General features: G+C 55.1%; 2 protein-coding genes across 3 annotated transcripts; one reads left to right on the top strand and one right to left on the bottom strand.

Annotated features, from left to right (window-relative positions):
• Window positions 1-4,403: 4,403 nt before the first annotated feature.
• On the bottom strand, window positions 4,404-9,830 carry LOC101934131 (serine protease 33-like). 2 transcript variants are annotated; one of them, XM_065591191.1, is made up of 7 exons: window positions 9,650-9,828; window positions 9,279-9,419; window positions 8,248-8,268; window positions 7,960-8,122; window positions 6,187-6,458; window positions 5,616-5,785; window positions 4,404-5,437 (listed from the first exon to the last, which is right to left on the bottom strand). In XM_065591191.1, the coding sequence occupies exons 2-7, from the start codon at window positions 9,340-9,342 to the stop codon at window positions 5,135-5,137; spliced, it is 993 nt and encodes a 330-aa protein (XP_065447263.1). In that variant the 5' UTR covers window positions 9,343-9,419; window positions 9,650-9,828; the 3' UTR covers window positions 4,404-5,134. The 2 variants fall into 2 exon arrangements, with proteins under 2 accessions (XP_065447263.1, XP_008160974.2); XM_008162752.4 differs by having other exon boundaries at window positions 4,405-5,437; window positions 9,702-9,830.
• Window positions 9,831-9,912: 82 nt separating this feature from the next.
• LOC101934413 (serine protease 27-like) lies at window positions 9,913-18,495 on the top strand. Its single transcript, XM_024100818.3, has 5 exons — window positions 9,913-10,275; window positions 10,516-10,678; window positions 11,105-11,370; window positions 16,199-16,374; window positions 16,751-18,495. Exons 1-5 carry the CDS (start codon window positions 10,206-10,208, stop codon window positions 17,147-17,149), a joined length of 1,074 nt encoding a protein of 357 aa, XP_023956586.2. The 5' UTR covers window positions 9,913-10,205; the 3' UTR covers window positions 17,150-18,495.
• The last annotated feature ends 2,822 nt before the right edge of the window (window positions 18,496-21,317 follow it).

Below are 21,317 nucleotides of genomic sequence, written 5' to 3'. Positions count from 1 at the left end.
GTCCCCCGGGGGGATCGCAGCGAGTGGTCCCAGGGGCGGAGGAGTCTGCAGCTCGACCCTGGCAGAGAGGTGGTGACCTCGAGAAGGGCTGGCACACTAGGGGTCCCCCTGGGAACTGTGGGGAGCTGTGAGCACACAGGCCGGTGAGTGGCCAGCAGGAAGATGTATGCCAAGCGGCTTAAGAGCGACCTGGTGGAGCTGTGCAAGCAGAGGGGGCTGCGCATTGGGAGGCTCACCAAAGAACAGCTCATTGCCCGGCTGGAGGCGGAAGATCGCGCGAATGAACTGATCCCTGTGTCTCAGGGAAGCAGCCTGGCAAATGCAGCGCAGGCACCAGTGTCTGTCCCAGCTGGGAGTGGTCAGCCGGCTGCTGAGGGCTTCCCGAGACCCCTCCTTCCTATGCCTAGGGGAAGGGTGGGGAGGAGCCCAGCAAATACCGAGGGCGCCGTGACCCCCCCGGCCAGCAGGGGATCCTCCCGGCGAAGCTCGCCGGCCAGCAGAGGATCCTCCCGGCGACGTTCGGTATCCGTGGAGCGGAATTGGCTGGAGTGGGAGAAAGAGCTAAAACTGAGAGAGCTGGGGGATCGTGAACAAGAGAGACAGCGTCAGCATGAACGGGAGGAGAAAGAGAGACAGAGACAGCATGAAGAGAGACAGCGTCAGCATGAACTGGAACTGGCAAGATTGAAGGGCAGCGAACCCCTGGCTGCGGTGAGTGAGGGGGGACCCAGGACTGTACGGAGCTTTGATAAGTGCATCCTGGCCCCACACAAGGAGGGGGAGGACATGGATGACTTCCTGGAGGCCTTTGAGACGGCCTGCGAGCTGCACCGGGTTGATCCCGCGGACAGACTCCAGGTCCTTACCCCCTTACTGGACCCCAAAGCCGTGGCATTGTACCGCCAACTGGAAGAGGCAGAGAAAGGGGACTACGAACTATTCAAAAAGGCCCTGCTACGTGAGTTTGGGCTGACTCCTGAGATGTACCGGGAAAGGTTCCGGAGTCAGGATAAAACCCCTGAGATCTCATATCTGCAACTAGCCGTCCGCATGGAAGGATACGCCAGCAAGTGGGCTGATGGGGCCCAGACGAAGGAGGACCTGATCAAACTGCTGGTACTGGAGCAACTGTATGAGCGGTGCCCATCCGACCTGAGGCTGTGGTTGGTGGACAGAAAGCCAGAGAACCCGCGACATGCAGGCCGGCTGGCCGATGAGTTTGTAAAGAGCCGGTCAGGAGATAACAGGGAGGAGTCCCAAAGGAACAGTCCCACCACAACGCAGAGAGAGAGTCACCATGGGACCTCCCCGTGGGAAAATACAGAAAAACCCCATCAAAGGGGAACATCCAGCGTCAGGACCATCCGACCCACCCGGGGGGACCCATGGGACATGGGCTGCTACCACTGTGGCCAAAAAGGCCACATACAGGCCCAGTGCCCCAGGCTCAGGGACAGACTGAGCAGACCGAACCCACAGAGGGTTGACTGGGTAGAGACCCAGCCCGGCGAGAGGCAGCATTCCCAGGGAAGGGGGGCTGGCAGAGTACCACCTGCTAAGGAGGGAGGAGAGCTCCAGGCCAGCTCCTCTAGGGGGCTGGATGCTCCAGACTCAGGGTTTTTGGTTTATACGGTGGGCGCGGGGCTGTCCCTCCGGAGAGAGTACCTTGTTCCCCTGGAGGTGGATGGGAGGAAGGTCAATGGATACTGGGATACGGGCGCAGAGGTGACGCTGGCCCGGCCCGAGGTGGTGGCCCCAGATCAGGTGGTGCCCAACACCTACCTGACCCTGACGGGGGTGGGCGGAACACCAGTCAAAGTGCCCGTGGCAAGGGTACACCTGAAGTGGGGGGCCAAGGAGGGCGCCAAGGATGTGGGGGTACACCCGTATTTGCCCACTGAGGTATTGATGGGGGGGGGACCTGGAGAACTGGCCAAGCAACCCCCAAAGGGCACTGGTTGTGACCCGCAGTCAGAGCCGGCGAGGGGCACTGTGCCCTGACCTTGGGGGGGGTGCCTTGCCTGAGGCGCAGGACCCTAACCTGGTGGGGAGGGAACGCCCAGGGACACGGCTCAGGGAGGCTGCAGCTTCAGACCCAGCGGGCGAGAAAGAGCAGGTGGCCATCCCTGTCCCAGCTGCTGAGTTCCAGGCCGAGTTGCAGAGAGATCCCTCCTTGCGGAAGATAAGGGACCTGGCCGACCTCAATGCGGTACAGACCATGGGACGAGGTGGCCGGAAAAGGTTCCTGTGGGAGAAGGGGTTCCTGTATCGAGAATGGGCTCCCCCAGGGAAAATGGAGTCAGGGGGGATCAGGAGGCAGCTGGTGGTACCCCAGAAGTATCGCCGCCAGCTGCTGTGCCGGGCCCATGACATTCCCCTCTCAGGGCACCAGGGAACCCGGCGTACCCAGCAGAGGCTGCTACGGAGCTTTTACTGGCCTGGGGTCTTTGTTACTGTCCGACAGTACTGCGGATCCTGTGACCCCTGTCAGAGGGGGAGGAAGGCCTGGGACAAGGGGAAAACGGCTTTAGGACCCTTGCCCAGCATACAGGATCCTTTCCGGAGGGTGGCCAAGGTTAAAAGGACGGCTCTAAACCAAGAGAGCCCAAAGCACAGACCTCCAGACTGGAGCGCTGGGAGAAGACCACAGCCCAGTTGGAACCCCAGAAGTATGGGGGTGGGAAAAGGGCACAGGCCGCATAAACCTTCCCACATGCGAACTGCGAGGGCCATCAAGCACCCCCGACCTAAGGGGGGGCGTGAAACTGGAGGGGCCTGGTGTAATTCTCACCAAGGAATGGGAGGGATGCGGGGGCATCCATGGGAACGGGGGTAGGTTCGAACTTCCCCGGGTCACTGGCTAAAGTGACCCTGCTCAGTTCGGTCTCGAAGGGGGGAGATGTGACGAACTGGGCCTGTTCTTACTGTGGTCTGTGAATGCTGACAGGGGAGTGTGGCTAGGATAGTCTGCATTGAGGGATGGGAGTCTGCCCGAAGGCGAATACCTGAGCGTGTAACATGAGAACCCAGGAAGGGGTTGGAGGCCAGGTGACACCTTGGCCCGGGAAACTGAACAAAGGCTGTGGGAGGGGTCGCTGAAGGCAGAGTGCTGGAAGCGGGCTGGAGAGATGGCTGGGAGGCAGAGATGGCTCTGACCCCCCAAAGGGGGGTGGGCTGGGATGCCCTGGGACCCCAAGCTGGACCTAACTGAGGGGGGCCCTGTTGTCTGTGCCTGCAAGACCTGTCTTGGACTGTATTCCTGTCATCCAAATAAACCTTCTGCTTTACTGGCTGGCTGAGAGTCATGGTGAATCGCAGGAAGCCGGGGGTGCAGGGCCCTGAGTCCCCCAATACTCCGTGACAGCTCCTAATGAACTTTGAACAGTCAGGAGGAACAGGTTCAACTAGACTGAGAACTCTGAGGGAGAAACTGCACCTCCTAGCAAAGACACCTGTGCCCACCCCTTTTACTTTCACAGGGCTCGGGCATTCGAGCCCCTGGCTTAACGAGGTCCTTTCAGCAGAGGGTGACCCCCTCATTTGGGACAGGTTAAGCACAGTTCTGCTCACCTTTATTCGTACAATAAAGGCAACAACATTGATAACATGTCACTATCCCTGCATTCAGTACTAAAGTGATTTCTATCCCAACATCAGCCAAAGTTGATCACTTTGAGCAACACAGCTCCTGTCTGCTGGATATCTTGGCAGAGTAGGTGTGGTCACGTCAATACAATTTGCTCCTCAAGTCTCTTCCCCTCCCAGCTGTCAGGGGAGAGCTCTTTCAGACCCTGCTTGTACATGGCACAGTAGCTCCCAGTTCGGCTTCCGCAGGGGACTAGAACTAGGGGGTCGGTGAACTGCCCCAGTGACCCCAATCCCCGGTATCAGCTGTCTGCCTGGCCTGGGAATGTCGCCCAGCCAGTCCCCCCATTGCCTCCCTTTTCTCCCCCTTCTAGGGAAACCGCTTCTTGGGCCTCCACCCCGACCCGTTTTCACTCTCCCTGTATCCAGCCTGCCCCCTGTCACAGCCTTATTGGCCCCTCGGTCCTTCCCTGGGTCCCGTGCAGTTGACACCTCCCCCTTGTGTTTCCACAACTTGATGCCGCTGGCAGGTGCAGAATGGGGTGATGTCTCCTGAAATGGCCAGGAAGCCTTCCCAAGGGGACTCACCTGGTTCTGCTGTGTGCGTCTCTGTCTGTGTGTGTCGCTAAACTCCAGAGTGTCTGTGTGTGTGTGTGTGTGTGTGTGTGTGTGTGTGTACCTCAGGAGTGTGTGGATCCTTTGTGTTGTGTTTGTTGTGTAAATGACCAAGGATAGAACAGCCCGAGGAAATTCACAGTATTCTTGGGGTTATTTACTTTGTATCATTCTGAGTAATGAGAGATAGACCTGTCCTAGACAGACACCATATAGACAAATGGTGACGGTACAGACAGACACAATCTAGATAGACACAATCTAAACCAACAGACAGACCCAATAGAAACACATGGTTTTATGCAACATATTAAGAGACAGACAACCTAGACAGGCAGAATTTCGACAGAGGGGCAGAAACAATCTTGACAGACAGACAAGGCAAACTAGACAGCCAGGCATATACAGTCTAGACAGCCAGATGCAGTTGAGACAGACAGACATATCTTTTATTACTAGTATTTTCTGTAGTATTGTAGGACCTACGACACCTGAACATGGGCCCGGAATCCTTTGTGCCAGGTGCAGCACAGACTACAACTGAGATCAGTGCCCCATTGTGCTGGCTCTGCCCATACCCACGGTGGGAGCCAGTCCCTGCCCCGAAGGGCTCACTTTCTAAACACACAAAGTCAAATTTATTCCCCCCTTTTTACATCTACTGGAACTGAGACTCAGAGAGACCTGGGACTTGTTGAATGTCGCACAGGGAGTCTTTGGCAGAGCCAGGGATAGAACCCCGGAGTCCTGATCCCAACTCCTGCTCTAACCCACCAGATCTCAATCCCCTCTGAAAGCCAGAGATAGAACCCAGGCGTCCTGACACCCAGTCCCCTCCCCCAATCACTAACCCGCTAGATCCCACTCCCCTCCCAGCCCTATAATCATGGGTTGTAATTCTGATGGCTTGTCTTTTCCATGACAGGGATGATTGTTAAATTAGCATCTTAGAAAGTGCTGGCACCATCCCCGGGACAGCGCTGGCCAGCAGGAGGGGGCCGAGAAGCAGCGGGGTGGGTGCTGGAGTGTAGCCGGCATTGGACTGACTGCTAATGGTGACATTCACCACACCAAATTCCACACTGGGGAGCTGCTGCTGGATCCAGTCGGAGTAGGCGGAGACCCGGGTGTAGACCCCGGGACGGTAGGGGAGGCCACAGCCTTCTCCCCAGCTCACGATGCCGATCAGGAACCAGGAGCCAGCCTGGGAACAAACGAGGGGTCCCCCAGAATCCCCCTAGAGAGAGAAGGAGAACCAGTTAGACCAGTGCCCTTCAATCCCAATCTGCAGCCCCGGGGGACTACATACCTTACCCCCACCAACTCTTTCGGTGTCCCTCAGTCCTGACCCGCAGCCCCTTCCAATCAGAGACATGGGCTCCTGGATCTCCTGGGATATCCCTGAATTCATTCACCTGGCAGGAATCCTGCCCTCCTCCGGTGTAGCCAGCACACACCATGTCGTCTTTGATTGGGCGCGACCCCGGGGACCCTGTGATGGATATGCTATAGAGGTCATTGCACGTCTGGGCATCTATGAGTGGGACCTGAACCTCCTGCAGAGTGCGGGGAGCAGGGAGACTTTCTGTGGAGAAAAAATACACCTCATCAGGGCCCACCTCAGCCATCTCCACCCGGGACAGGATCGTCCCTGACTGTCTGTTCCCCTGCAGAGATGGAGATGCCCCATCGGGGCCCACCTAGGTAAGTCAGGTGAAAACAGGAGTTTTTAAGCACATGAGGAGTCCTGGCTCCCAGCCCCCCTGCTGTAACTCACTAGACCCCACTCCCCAACCAGCACCTCATCCTGTCTCCCATTGGAAGATCTCGACTCTTCAGAAGCTGTTGGGCTTTGATTTGCCGGTTTGGGCTGCAGCCACTAGATGGCGACATGACTCATGTAGCAGACACAGCCCTGGCTCAAGGGTTTCTCCCATGTTGCCTTTGGGGGACCCCCACCCCACACAGGCTCTCCAGGCGTCTTACCATCCATGTGGATATTCCCCCAGCCGGTGACCCAGCACAGGGTGCCATTCGCGATGGAATCACTGCGGTCAGGAAGGCAGACGGGGAGGATGTAGGTGGTGTAGAGAAGGGGCCTGCTTAGGAGCACCAGGGCTATGTCTGAGGCATAGCTGCTGGGGTTGTAGTCGCTGTGGATTATGACCCGTGACACAGCAGAGGTGAAGGCGTTTGCACTCGGGATATGCAGCTGGAATTCCCCAAGGGAAACAGAGTAATCAGTGACAGGCAGACTCCTAGGAGATGGGGAGACATTGGGCAGGAGTTTGTTATTACATTCACTACCACAGAACAGGAATGCAGCCACCTCTGGGGTGGGGCATCTGGGGAACAGCTGCATGTAACATCACATAGGATGGCTTGCCTGGGGCTGAGATGTAGCCACCGCTGGGGTGGGGTAGATGGGGCACAGCCTGTGGTAAAGTGGGAATTTTCTGTAATATTTTTATGAGTCCTCTATGTGCCTCAGTTTCCTCATTGGGTGTAAAAGGGTTAAGTCTCTCAATGGGGCAGCACAGGAGAAACATGGGGGAGAAGGGTGACACTGCTTTCTGGCATGGACTGTGCGGGTCATTGCAGGCCCAGCCAAGGACAACCCTATGTCAATGGGGAATCTGAGAAGAGGATGAAAACTGCAATAGCCAGAAGATTGAGATCTAGGAACCAGCGAGCCTGAGGAAGGTGGATTCCTTCCGCATCTCCGCAGGGATCTGAGCAGAAGCTAGCCGAGAAGAAAGGACTGAGAGCTGACAGCCGGGGGATAAAGGGTTGGCCAAGGTTTGGGAGAGGCCAGGGGTGACGCTGGAGTCCTGAGCAGAGGGCGTGGCCTCAACCAGAAGAGGCGGGGCCTTTAAATACCCGGGCCTTTAAAATCAAGATTTAAAGGCCCGGGGCTCCGGCAGTGGGGCTCTGGCGGTGATTTACCTGGTACTTTAAAGCGCCTCCCGAGGGTAGCGGTGGCAGGGTTCCGCGGTGATTTAAAGGGCCAGGGGCGCCGGCCGCTGCAGGGAGCCCCGGGCTCTTTAAATCGCTAGCCTGGGGAAGCCGGTCTGGTCCGGCACGGCATACTGGCTCTTGCTGGTACACTGTACTGGACCGGACTGGCTTACTTTCACCTCTGGGAGAGGCACAACAGATATGTCTACACTGCACTAAAAAAACCCTGCGGTGCCGAGTGTTCAAGCCCGGGCTAGCTGCCCCAGGCCAACTGCGGCTGTGCCACGGGTCTCTCATTGGGTAAACGTACCCCAAGAGACAGCGGCTGAATGGAGCCCAGAGCAGGCTGGGGAGCGCTGGCTTGGCCAGATGGCCTCTATTTCCACCGTGGTTTCTCTGGGCTAACCTAAGGGTTTCCCCGAGTCGTGGTCCAGTTGATTAATTAACCAGACCCTGGTCTGACAACATTGCCTGACGTCACTGCAGGTCCTGGCTGAGGGGCACTGGCCAAGTCTCCAGCAGGGCTCTGTCTCCCTTGGACTCACTGGGCAGAGCGCAGGAATTGAAGCAGGAGGCCCGGCGCCCAGCGGCTCAGTCATGGAAGGGGTGGGGCCACGGGGCCGAGCCCGAAGGCAGAGTGGGTCCCACGGGGGTCTGGCACACTGAAGGGTTCCTGCAGGGGATTGTTTAAAAGCTGGGCTGTAGCTGCACAGCGACACCACACAGGGGTGCCCCTGCCCAGCGTTGAGATGCAGCCACCTCTGGGGTGGGACAGCTAGGGAACAGGCTGGGGGTACTCACCGATTGAAGCAATGAGCCGCAGACACCACCCATTCCCCTGTGATGAGGGACCCTCCGCAGATGTGGAATCCTTGGTATCGTATGCTGGCCTGCCAGGGCCAAGCCCCGTTCTGGGCATTCTGCCCTCCTACGATACGGCTGGAGGCCACTGGCTGCCCACAGGCTGGGGAGAAAGATGGGGAGGGGTGTGAATAGAACCCAGGAGTCCTGGCTCCCACCCCCCCTGCTCTAACCCACCAGACCCCACTCCCCCCAGAGCTGGGGACAGAAAGTGTCCAGATTCCTTACTTGACTGGAACTCCTCAGCACCTAGAAAAGAAAGAGAGGGATGAGTGAGGTGTGAAAACCGCACATGGCTCTGAGCCCTCCAGCAGGGGGCAGCGCTGCGCCCACGTACTCAAGTGAATGCACACACACATGATTTTCACAGGCAGATCCCAGAAATTCCTCTTCCCACAACTCCACCAGCCCCCCTGGGAGCCATGGCCTGCCCCCATGTCTCCCATGAGTCCCCGACCTCCTCCCATGGGAGTGGGAATGGTTCTCTGGCCTCGGGTTTGACCCCCCAGGAAGTGGGGCATGTAGGGGGACATAGTCTATTACAGGCTTTTCCCCTCTGGCTGAGATTCCCCACAGACAGCCCAGACCTTAAATCCAGGGTCTCTGCCCCATAACTTCCCCCTACTGGGTGATGGGGGAAGGGCCCATTCTCTCAGTCATGGTTTTGCATCCCCTGCTCAACCTCGATGAGCTCTTCCCTGCCCAATGCCCCACACATCCACCCCAACCCCACTTATCCATCCCCGCTCTGCCCCCTGAGCCCAAAACCAATCTCCCCTTCCTTTGCCACCCACATCCTACCCTTCCCACAGGCCCTCGCCCTGCCCCCTGCCCCCCAAAATCATCTCCCCTTTCCCCTACCCTCACTTCCATCCCCTCCTGCCCAGTGTAAGTGCTGAGAACCCCACCCCTGGCCTTTCCCTCTTGAAACCCACAGAGGGCAGAGTCCTCCAGCAGGGAGTGCCACAAGTTATTGCAGAGAGAGTAATTCCTTATGGGCTTGAAGGTGTGAGGGACAGAAACCCATTCCTTTCCCAGAGCTGGGGATAGAACCCAGGAGTCCTGGCTCCCAGCCACCCCTGCTCTAACCCACTTGACCCCACTCCCCTCCCAGAGCTGGGGAGAGAACTCAGGAGTCCTGGCTCCCAGTCTCCCCCACATCCCTGTTCTGTCCCTTTCCAAACCTCATCCTTCATACCAGCACACTCCCACAGCCAGAAGGCATCAAATGCCAGGACCCCAGCAGACTCTGCACTCACCCTCCAGCAGGGGCAGCATGAGAACCAGGAACAAGGCGGCCAGCGGGCCGCTGAGAACACCCATGATACGGTTTCCCCAACTCCAGCCGGCTCCTCCGAGGGCTGGGACCAAAGCCCAGACCGGGAGGGCAAAGTCACCGGCTGTAATTAGGAGGCTACACGTCACATTCATAAACAGAGCTATAAAACTACAAGGCAGGTAAATTCTGAGAGGTGCAGATGGCAGCTGGGATAGAACCCAGGAGTCCTGAATTTCATCACCCCCTCCTCCAACCCACTAGCTCCCACTCCTCTCCTATAGATTAACGGTATTGAACAGGTGAGCACAGATTCACAGTAGATGGCTTTCTGGCTGTAGGGGAAGCACCAACCTGAAGCGAGGGGACTAGATAGAAGTAGCGAAGGGTCATTGAATATACGCACCCGGAGATCACACGACTGGAAGCCCCGGGCTGGGATAGCAGGGGGCTGTGGGACAGGACTGAGCAGAGCTTGTGGCTATCATAGGAATACAACTCCACCTGGGTTTAAATATTAAACCTTGTATTTGCTTGGAACAGGAAACTGTTTCAGGTTTAATGGAGTGAGAATGAAAGCAGGAAATAACCCAGTGAATGACCTTTGGTGGGTTAGAACGGGGCGGGGGGGGGGGGGGGATCCAGGACTCCTGGGTTCTATGCCCAGCTCTTGAAGGGGAGTAAAGTCTAGTGGGCTAGAGGAGGGGAAGCTGGGAGCCAGGACTCCTGGGTTCTCTCCCCGGCTCTTGGAAGAGGAGTTCCTTTTGTCACCTTTCACCACCTGCGCTTTGTTTTCATACTTCTATTTACGAAACTGCCGGGGTATCTGTATTTTCTCCCCCCCGCAACTTTCCCTTTCACATTCAGGATTCTGTCCCAGACACCGCTGAAGCCAGGTGCATCTGGAGGAATGTGGGGCATGAGAGGTCTAAGCTGTCTGCTAGTCTTTCGGCTGCTGCAGGAGCTGCCCTTGCTGGAAGGTGAGTGGTTGGCTGGGCACCTGGGAAACAGCCCTTGGAATTGAGACCTCATGGGTGGGGAGACAGAGGATGGGGAGGGAAGACAGGATAGAGGTTATGTGCCAGGCAACCAGGAGCCAGGACTCTTGGGATTTAGCCCTGGGTGTGGGAGGGGAGTGACATCTAATGGGTTAGAGCAGCGGTGGCTGGGAGCCAGGACTCCTGGGTTCTATTCACTCTGCTCCCCACCTTTCTCCTCAGCTTGTGAGCAGCCAATGGGATCTCCCCGCATTGTGGGGGGCAATGATGCCAAGAATGGGTCCTGGCCCTGGCAGGTCAGCATCCGTGAAGGCAGCAACCATATCTGCGGAGGGTCCCTCATTGCCGAGAGCTGGGTGGTGTCAGCAGCTCATTGCTTCAATGGGTGAGTAACCCAGGCGGGAGCCGTCACTGTGCGGCTGTTCCCCAACTGCCACGTCCCAGAGACGGCTGCATCTCATTGCCAGGTGAACCATCCCCCTGAGGCGTCACTGTACGGCCACTCCCGAGCTGTCCCACCCCAGAGGCGGCTGCATCTCATTGCCAGGTGAACCATCCCCCTGCAGCGTCACTGTACGGCCACTCCCGAGCTGTCCCACCCCAGAGACGGCTGCATCTCATTGCCAGGCGAGCCAGCCCTGTGTGGTGTTATGGGCTGCTGTTCCCCAGCTTGTCCCAGAGGCAGCTGCATCTCAGCCTCAGGCTAGCCATCCCCATCAGTTGTACAGCTGGTTCCCAGCTGCCCCACCCCAGAGTTGGCTGCATCTGATTGCTGGGTGAACCACCTTTATATTCCTCTTGTATCTTGCAGGGACAAGTCTGCCTATCATGTGAACCTAGGGGAATATCAGCTCCAGAACCCCTCTGAAAGTCTGGTATCTTTTCCCATCAAGGAGATTTACCGCCATCCCAGCTACACCGATATCGGGTCCAGCGGTGACATCGCACTGGTGGAGCTGGAAACCCCTGTGAACTTCAACAGAGTTATCCGCCCCATCTGCCTTCCGGCCTCCTCTGTGGAGTTCCCCGCGGGCATGGAGTGCTGGGTGACCGGCTGGGGTGACACTCAGTACGGAGGTGAGGGGGTGAATGTGGGCTGTGGGAAAATGGTAGGACTTTGGGGGTTAAGGGGGAGGAGGTTCTAGGGCTCCCCCGGATGGTGATTGGAAAACAGCTTTGGGGCATAATTCTACCATAATATTAACCTTAACCCCCTAACCCTTAACCCTACCCCAACACTAAACCTACCCCTCTCCTTTCCCCTTGCCAATAACCCTTATCCTTAAAATTCAGATTAACAGTTATGATCACCCTACACTTAAAGATAACACCATCCTCTAACTCCCACCCCTACCCTAACTTCTATGGTCCCTGATATAATCTTTAAATTTAACCCTAACCCTTAACCCTTAATTCTAAACCTAACACAACCTTATCTCCAACATAATCCTTAAACCTAACTATTAATCCTTAACTATTAACCATAAAACTTAACTCTTGACCTTAACCCTAAATAAAAATCTATCACTATATCCCACTATACCCTTAACCCTAACCATAACTCTAGCCCTACTGTTAACAGCAATGCTAGCCCTAAATCAAAATCTAGCATTGTACCCCTGCTATAACATTAATCATAACCATAAACCTAACCTTGCTGTTAACAACATTGCTAACCGTAAGTCAAAATCTAGCACTATACCCGTTATACTCCTAACCCTAACCTTATTTTTAACTGCAACACTAACCGTAAATCAAAATCTAGCATTATACCCCTGCTATACTCTGAATCCTAACCCTACTTTAACTGCAATGTTAATCTAAATAAAAATCTAGCTCTCTATCCCGATATACCCTTAACCCTAAACATATCCCTGACCCCAGCCTCAATCCTAAAAATTAACCCTAAATTTAATCCTAAAAATTAACCCTAAATACTCACCCTACTGCTAAAGCTAAAACTATACACTAACCCTTACTCCTAACCTTTAGCCTTAATCTTATCTCTAGCCCTTAAATTTAACCCTCACGCTAACCACTAATCTTAACTTTCAACAGTGAATCTAACCCTTAAACTCAACCCTACTGCTGAATTCTCACCCTAACACAACCTTAACCTCGAACAAGTGTTAGGGTAATGCTAACACTTACCCTAACCTTACCCCCTACCAATAACCCTCTTTCTTAAACTTCAGGTTAACAGGTTTCAGAGTGGTAGCTGTGTTAGTCTGTATCAGCAAAAACAATGAGGAGTCCTTGTGGCACCTTAGAGACTAACAGATTTATTTGGGCATAAGCTTTTGTGGGCTAAACCCACTTCATCAAATGCATGGAGTGAAAAATACGGTAGAGAGGTATAAATACACAGCATATGAAAAGATAGGAGTTGCCTTACCAAGTGGGGGCTCAGTGCTAATGAGCCAATTCAATTAAGGTGGAAGTGGGCTATTTTCAACAGTTGACAAGAAGGGCGGAAAAAATCACTTTTGTAGTGCTAATGAGATCAATGTAATTGAGGTGGCCCATTTCAAACAGTTGACAAGAAGTCATAGGTGCCACAAGGACTCCTCGTTGTTTTTTCAGGTTAACAGTTATGCTCACCCTCCACCTAAAGATAACACTATGCCCTAACCCTAACCCCAGTCCTAACCTTTACGGTCCCTGATCACATTTAGGCTTGGCAGAATTTGATTTTTTAAAAATAATGTAGATGGACGATATCAATGTTTATTTTTAAGCATTTCCCCCCATTTTTATCCATTTAAATTTTCACAGTTGTGGGAAATTATAGGGGGAGAGTCAGACAATAATTATTTAATTCCAGTAGATCGTAAGATTCAAAAAGTGAAAGCTTTATGATCACTGCATAATTATCTGCAGCACGTGCTCCGGTAATGCAGCACCAGCTGTTTTAGCAGAACTGTAAATACATGCTTTATGTAGCATTCATGACCACCTGCTTTATACACATTAAGGTGTGACTACCATACGTTCTCAAGCCGCACTTTTCTTACGTTACCTATATGTAAATTTCCATTATTATCAGTAGAAATGTTTTGTCTTCAGTTTGTGCGTGCATGCTGAAATTGACATTCACCAATCAAAACTGAATCCTTCCAAACCTACCTAAATCGAACCTTTACACTTAACCCTAACCCTTAATTCTAACCCTAACACAACCTTAACACTAACACTTTAACCCGTCCCTATTCACCATGAAACTTAACTGACCTTAACCCTAACACAATCACTAAATCTTGCTGTACCCCACCAATAACCCTCACCCTTGACCTTCAAGTTAACAGTTATGCTCACCCTACACCTAAAGATAATCTATATTCTACCCCCAACCCTAACTTTAACCCTAACCTTTAAAGTCCCTCATCTTGCACTGGGTGAGAGATTGTTTTCGTTTTAAAAAAGCAACAGAGGGTCCTGTGGCACCTTTGAGACTAACAGAAGTACTGGGAGCATAAGCTTTCGTGGGTAAGAACCTCACTTCTTCAGATGCAAGTTTTGTACATCTTCCTGTGGGAAGATAACCTGTTAGTGTGTCTGTTCTGTGCATGAATCCATAGCAGGCTAGCCCATTGCTAGCCAATTTCCACCCTCATTCCTCTTCGGGCTTTGGACCCTCCCTTCATCCATCCAGTTCCCACCCCTGCTTTACCCTGTCATGCATTCAGTGTGACCCTGCAGTATCGTGGCAGATCCTGCTGTGGTGCTGTTCGCATGATCGTTGGACGGATGGATTTGTAGCCATCTAGTGTGTTCCTGGCATACGCCTCCCGTATTTCTACTCTTGGATATTACCCCCATTGATTCTGCCTTTGGAGAACGGCTGCTTTTGCTTTGCAAATGTCGCTCTGCATGTGTACCCTGGAGCTGTAGCGGTCTAATGCAGGGGTTTTCAAACTTTTTTTCTGGCGACCCAGTTGAAGAAAATTTTTGATGTCCGCGACCCAACAGAGCTGGGGATGAGGGGTTTGGGGTGTGGGAGGGGCTGAGGGCCGGGGCAGAGGGTTGGGGTGTGGGGGTGAGGGCAGCATGGTGGGGCCAGGAATGAGGGATTCAGGGTGTGGGAGGAGGCTCTGGGCTGGGCCATGGGGTTGGGGTGTGGGAGGGGGTCAGGTCTCTGGGCTGCGGGTTCAGGCTCTGAGGTGGGGCCAGGGATGAGGGATTTGGGGTGCAGGAGGGGGCTATTGGTTTGGGGGGAGCTCAGGGCTGGGACGGGGGTTGGGGTGCAGGAGGGGGTCAGGACTCTGGGCGGGGGGTGCAGGCTTTGGGGTGCGGCTGGGGATGAGCGGTTTGGGATGCAGGAGGGGGCTCTGGGATTGGGGGGGGCTCAAGACTGGGGCAGGGGATTGGGGCACAGGGTTGGGGTGCAGGAGGGGGTCAGGACTTTGGGCTGGGGGTGCAGGCTCTGAGATGCGGCTGGGGATGAGGGGTTTGGGATGCAGGAGGGGGCTCTGGGTTTGGGGGGGCTCAAGGCTGGGGCAGGGGATTGGGGCACAGGGTTGGGGTGCAGGAGGGGGTCAGGACTCTGGGCTGGGGGTGCAGGCTCTGAGATGCGGCTGGGGATGAGGGGTTTGGGATGCAGGAGGGGGCTCTGAGTTTGGGGGGGCTCAAGGCTGGGGCAGGGGATTGGGGCACAGGGTTGGGGTGCAGGAGGGGGTCAGGACTCTGGGCTGGGGGTGCAGGCTCTGAGATGCGGCTGGGGATGAGGGGTTTGGGATGCAAGAGGGGGCTCTGGGTTTGGGGGGGCTCAAAGCTGGGGCAGGGGATTGGGGCACAGGGTTGGGGTGCAGGATTACCTCGGGCGGCTCCCGGTCAGCGGCGCAGGGGGGTGCTAAGGCAGGCTTCCTCCCTCTCCTGGCACCGCAGATCGCGCCGCGCCCGAGAAGCGGCCAGCAGCAGGTCCGGCTCCTAGGTGGAGGCGCGCAAGCAGCTCTCGCCCGCAGGCACCACCCCCCGATCTCCCATTGGCTGGTTCCCGGCCAATGGGAGTGCGGAGCCGGTGCTCGGGGCGGGGCAGCACATGGAGCCCTGTGGCCCCCTTGCCTAGGAGCTGGACCTGCTGCTGGCTGCTTCCGGGACGCAGCGCGGTGTCAGAACAGGTAGGGACTCGCCTGCCTTAGCCGGGCAGCACGGCCCACAGGACTTTTAAAGGCCGTGCTGACCAGAGCCACCGCGACCCAATGCCTTCCATTCCACGACCCAGTACTGGGTCGTGACCCACAGTTTGAAAACTACTGATCTAGCGAGTTGCTCGTGCGATCTCCACTGTCATCCGTCTTTGTCTTTGCAGCCTCCAATTTCCACGCCTAGTTTATGATCCCTGTTTTTGCATTGGGTCAGAGTCTGTAGCAGCTTTGTGCATCCTGCTACAGCGCGGGGTTTTGCTGGTGCCAGGGCTCTGTGCATGGATCTCTAGTGATGCCAGTGTCCTGCGGTTTGATGCCCGAAGCGGGTCCCTCTGCTGATGGGGAGATGGGAGCAACTGAGGCGGTGGCTTTGATCCTGTAGTAATAACAAATCGCTGGCTCGTACCTAGTTCTGTCCATCCCGTAGATCTCCAAGTGCTTTACAAAGGAGGTCGGGATCGTTATCCCCATTTTACAGATGTGGAAACTGAGGCAGGGAGAGACCTTTCCCATTCCATGATAGCTCCACGGGAAGGTGGAGAGTTGGGTTGACCCACAGCTTGTGTCCCACGGGAACCTGTGCAAGTGTGAGGATCAAGGGCTCCCTCTGCTGGTCAGCATGGAGCGGTGCTGGTGCTGGAGTCCCAACAGTGGCTGGGATGAGCTGTCCAGCAATACTTTTCCGTCGATTGATCTCTGCAGCTGTGGAATGGCTTGTTTCCATGGGGGTGACTCAGCTCTGTGCGTCTGTCTGTCCTCAGAGAGCCTGGAAGCCCCCAAAACGCTGCAAGAGGTGCAGGTTCCCCTGATAGACAGAGACACCTGCAACAGCCTCTTCAACACCGGCTCATACCCAGACGACCCTCAGGGGACTGATCCCATCAAGCAGGATATGATCTGCGCAGGGTATCCGGAAGGGGAGAAAGATGCGTGTCAGGTGAGACCCTGTATCCTATTCTCTGACTCCCTCTCCCCATACGCCAGTCAATCCCAGAGTGGAGCCGGTGCCCCCCAGAAGGGAACAGGCTCCGTGTCCCATTCCCCACCCACCCTGAGCCAGCCAGTTCCCGGCATGGGGCTGGAGCTGATGCCCCCTAGAGGGGAAAGGTCCCATGTCCCATTCCCTGCCCTCCTGAGCCAGCCAGTCCCCTGCCCTGGGGCAGGATCAGAGCCGGTGCCCCCTAGTGGGGAAAGGCCCCGCTCCCCATTTCCTGCCTCCCTGAGCCAGCCAGTCCCTGGCACTGGGGCTGATCAGAGCCAGCGCCCCCTAGAGGACATACCAGGAATTGACTCCATGGTTCTGCTGTCTGCAGGGCGACTCTGGGGGACCCTTGGTCTGCGAATGGGACAACGCGTGGCTCTTGGCTGGTGTGGTGAGCTGGGGTGTGGAATGCGCGCGCCCCAACCGCCCAGGGGTCTACATCCTGCTGCCCCCCTACGCCGACTGGATCCAGGGCTATGTCCCCACCATACCCTTCACCTTGCGTAGCATGTCCGTCATGCAGCACAACAGCGCTGCTGCTAGCCCTTTGGGAGCCCTAAGGAACATTCTGGGGACCTCCCCCACCCACACTAGACTAAAACAGGTAAAGCGGATAGGGGGCCCCCTTGGGCTGCTCGGGGCCCTAAGTCATTGCCTCGTCTACTTATGCCTAGTGCCCCCTCTGCCTGCCATGCTTCTCCTAGCTGCAGCTGTCCCCATGATCCTGTGAGATGCACCCCCCCATGCCCCAGCGCATCCCACCAGGCCCCATCAAAGCCCCCTCCAGATGGGGGTTCACAAGCAGTCAAGCCGTAGCTTCCCTCTCCCACCTGGTTCAATGCCAAATTGTGTCCCTATACCCTTCCATTCTCTGCCCCCCCATCCCTCTCTTGGGCTCTTTGCCAGCCACCCCATGGCCTCCTTCGAGGTCTCTTTACACTCCTCTGCTGGGCGCCAAAATATCTCTCTGCTTTCAGGAAGGGGCTGTTATTTCCTTTTCCTTCACTCTCTTTAATTATCTTTCCTGGCCTGTTACCCCTGCAGCTCCGCTTCTCTGGCCTGTTTTTCCCTTTCCACATTCTCTGCCTCAGTTTCCCCACCACACACCTGGACACCTTCCAAGACACTGGCATTGCATTGGCTTGCGCGGGGACCCCATCCTCATAGCCTCACTACCATGTGTGCTGCTGCATCAGCTGCTGCCCCACTGCCCCATCAATAGGCTTGTGCCTCGGAGAATGGTGGGTGGGGGCTGCATGCACAGATCCTGGGCAAGCCCATGGAGATACGGGGACAAGGTGACTTAGCCCTGCAGTGCCCCCATCTGGCCATGCTGAGAATTGCAGACAGTGACCAACCCAAGCCCCAAGATAATTTAAGTCCCCCTCCATCCCTTAGGGATCTGGGAGGATTTAAACCCATGGCAGGGATGGTGCTAAGAGCACAGCCACAAGGGATCATTGCGGTCCTCCAATCTAGCCTCATGCACGGCACAGCCCAGATGGCCCAACCCAGGCCTCCCTCCCTCCAGCCCATATGTGATGGCTGAGCTAGCACATGACTCTTAGAAAGGGTGTCATAAATATAGAGAGAAGGGTTGCATAAAGTCCCTCCTTGGCAGCTGTATGGAATCACCTTATCTGTAAGGGGTTAAGTAGGTCAAATAACCTAGTTGGCACCTGACCAGAGGGACCAATGAGGAAAGAAGATACTTTCAAATCTGCGCGGGGGGGGGGGGGGAGGTTTTGTTTGTGCTCTCTCTTTGTTGTTACCTCTCCAGATGGAGAGAGAAGCCATTTCCTGAAAATATACCTGGAATAATCCATCTAAAATCACAGAAATTGTAAGTAGGGCAAGGAAATGCGTTAGGTTATCTTTGGTTTTAGCTTGTGAATTTTCCTATGCTACAAAGGTAGTTTTATTCCTGTTTTTGTAACTGTGAAGCTGAGCCAGAGGGGAATCCTCTGTGTTTTAAATCTTTTTATTTTCCTCTAAAGTTACTTTCCAGCCTGCTTTTGCAGCTGTGATTCTTGTACTTTTTTCTTTATAAATAAAGTTCTTCTTTTAAGAACCTGATTGATTTGCAGTGTCCCGAAGACAAAGGGTTTGGTCTGTGCTCACATTGCTAACCAATTCATTGGTATATTATTCTCAAGCCTCCCCAGGAAAGGGGGTGTAGGGGCTTGGGGGAATATTTGGGGGGGATAGGGATCCAAGTGACCCTTCCCTGAAATTTTGTGTAAATCACTTGGTGGTGGCAGCAATACCGTCCAAGGACAAGGAAAAGAATTTGTGCTTGGGGAAGATTTTTACCTAAGCTGGTAGAATATAAGCTTAGGGGGCCTGTAGTGAAGTGAGACTCACCGCTGCGGCGCCTCCTGCTGATTGTCCTGGGAATTAGCTCAATTCCAGGTCGGCGCATCCTCTGCTGGCCAATGGTTCACCTGCCACTGGCCCCAGTGTCCCTCCCGGACTCCGGTGCCCCTTACCCTGGGGGTCTGCCCCCAGCAGTAACCCCATCACACTCTGGGTCTCCCCTCCTAGGGGAACCCCCAACCCTCTAAACCCTCCTCGCCTCAGTGGCTACTGCCAGTCATCATCTAGCCCCCGCTCACTGGGGCAAACTGCATTCTGTAAAGGCCAGTCATCATTGACAAGGGGGTAGGACTAGCTGCCTCTGCCTATCCCCGGGCCGCCCCTCTGCAACCCCAGTACCTGCTTTGGCCCTTTCAGCAAGGCCCACAGCCTGGGGATTTACCAGGCTGGAGCTCCCCAGCTCCTCCTGCCTTTCCCCAGCCCTGCTCCGTTCCCTGTACCCTGAGCTCGCCGGCAGCCAGGTCCTTCCCCCTCCAAGGCTGGAGAGAGAGAGTCTCAGTCTCCTGGCCCCACATCCCTTTTATCAGGGTCAGCTGGGCCCTGACTGGCATGGCCCCAGCTGTGGCTGCTTCTCCTATTGGCTCCCCATGGCAGCCCTGTCCCAGGGCTGTTTTAACGCCTTCAGGGCCGAAGTGGGGTGACCATCCCACTACAGGGTCTTTCATGCGGATCCCCACATTTGTACCCCAGAGTTCAGGGGGAACCCTGATAAAGGGAATCCTCCATCCAAGCCCTATCTGCTAGCTGAGTTAGTGTGTGTCTGTTACAAAGGGAACATATCTGGTCGCTGTGAGGTCATAGGGATCTTGAACCCCAGTCTGCAGAGGACCTGGGAACAATCACATTCCAGTTTTCCACCAGGTAGCTTGCAGAGAGCAGCTAGGACTGGGGGCCATGAACCCTGACTGGGGTACAAGCTCCGCCCCTGCGCTCTCTCAGAGAGATCTCTAAGGCTCCTGATTTGGCTGTGGGTCTCTGAACCTGACTTGGTGTTCTTGGTAATAGACCCTTGATCCCTGTCATTTGGTTTCTCTCTTGATTCTCACTCCTGGCATTCCAGCCTGGCCTGGTTCCTCTGGCCCACGCCCAGTGCTAACCCCTAGGCTGCGCTCTCCCCGGCCTTTACAGCAGCTGGGCTAGCATGGGTCACTTATAAAGGGAATCGAGGGGTTCCCCATCCAGCCCATATCTGATAGCTGAGCTGGCATGTGGTTTTAGAAAGGGAATTCACTCTTAATTTCAATACTCCAAGAGATAGAGAATCCATGCGCCTCCCCACATAGGAATTTCCCCCAGAGATTAATGCTCCTCCCTTTTAAGGTGTTAATTGAAATGAAAAGATGAAAAAGTATGGAATAAAAAGCACTCTGACCACACAGTTTATCTGATGTGTGTATTGGGTTTCTCTGGTACTGATCGAGACAGGGGGCCTCCCCGTCGGGCTGGGTGCTGCAAAGACACATAGGGATAGACAGTCCCTGGGTACCTGGGGAAAGAGAAGAGCCCAGGGGAGGAGGAGGTATGGGGGGCAGAAGGGTGTGTGGGGATAAACCCCTCAGAAATGTCCACCGTCTGTACAAAGATCCCCATCTGGCACCAAGAAGCAGCCACCTCTGGGGTGAGCAGCTGGAGAACAGCCACACAGCGAGGGCTCATGGGAATGGGGCACCCAGCACTGAGACAGAGCCAGGGACTCAAAGTATGAATGAGTGAGTCACAATTTGGCCCGGACACCGGGGTTCAAGCCCTGGCTCCCGGGAAAAGCGCCAGGGGATTTACAGCTATTTTATATCTTGAGAACAGGTTTTAAAAAACCAAAGACTAAAAAGGAAAGACCGTGCAGAAAGAAAGAAAGAAAGAAAGAAAGGTATTGTCACGGAGTATTGGGGAACTCAGGGCCCTGCACCACCGGCTTCCTGCGATTCACCATGACTCTCAGCCAGCCAGTAAAGCAGAAGGTTTATTTGGATGACAGGAATACAGTCCAAGACAGGTCTTGCAGGCACAGACAACAGGACCCCCTCAGTTAAGTCCAGCTTGGGGTCCCAGGGCATTCCAGCCCACCCCCCCTTTGGGGGGTCAGAGCCATCTCTGCCTCCCAGCCATCTCTCCAGCTCGCTTCCAGCACTCTCCTCCAGCCCCCCACCCACAGCCTTTGTTCAGTTTCCCGGGCTCAGGAGTCACCTGGCCTCAACCCCTTCCTGGGTTCTCATGTTACATGCTCAGGTATGCGCCCTCGGGCAGACTCCCATCCTCCAATGCAGACTATCCCAGCCACACTCCCCTGTCAGCACTCACACACCCCAGCAAGAACAGGCCCAGTTCGTCACAGCAATATACACAGATTTTGCACATTCAACAATGTTGGTTCAGAAACAGTTCTGGTTGAATTGGTAGAGTCCCCCTACTGTGAAAGTATTTATAATGCCACAATGGTGTTCTGGGAGTGGGAGTGAGATCTAGTGGTTAGAGAGAGAGAGAGAGGATGCTGGGAGTCAGAACTCCTGGGTTCTATCCCCAGC

The sequence above is a fragment of the Chrysemys picta genome, chromosome 4 (genome assembly GCF_011386835.1).
Source record: "Chrysemys picta bellii isolate R12L10 chromosome 4, ASM1138683v2, whole genome shotgun sequence".
In the NCBI taxonomy this organism is placed as follows: Eukaryota; Metazoa; Chordata; order Testudines; family Emydidae; genus Chrysemys; species Chrysemys picta.
The sequence above is the reverse complement of the archived record's forward strand: the minus strand, read 5'-3'. Positions and strand labels throughout refer to the sequence as shown.

What these genes read in the sequence shown, in the direction of transcription:
- LOC101934131 (XM_008162752.4), bottom strand. Translation starts at nt 9,342, where the DNA reads ATGGGTGTTCTCAGCGGCCCGCTGGCCGCCTTGTTCCTGGTTCTCATG. An exon ending in GCGGCTCATTGCTTCAATCG is followed by an intron (nt 6,459 to 7,959) that starts GTGAGTACCCCC and finishes CCCATCTCCTAG; the next exon opens with GAGTCTGCCTGTCACTGATT. An exon ending in GGGGAATATCCACATGGATG is followed by an intron (nt 5,786 to 6,186) that starts GTAAGACGCCTG and finishes TTTTCTCCACAG; the next exon opens with AAAGTCTCCCTGCTCCCCGC.
- LOC101934413 (XM_024100818.3), top strand. Translation starts at nt 10,206, where the DNA reads ATGTGGGGCATGAGAGGTCTAAGCTGTCTGCTAGTCTTTCGGCTGCTG. An exon ending in GGAGCTGCCCTTGCTGGAAG is followed by an intron (nt 10,276 to 10,515) that starts GTGAGTGGTTGG and finishes CTTTCTCCTCAG; the next exon opens with CTTGTGAGCAGCCAATGGGA. An exon ending in GGGAGAAAGATGCGTGTCAG is followed by an intron (nt 16,375 to 16,750) that starts GTGAGACCCTGT and finishes TGCTGTCTGCAG; the next exon opens with GGCGACTCTGGGGGACCCTT.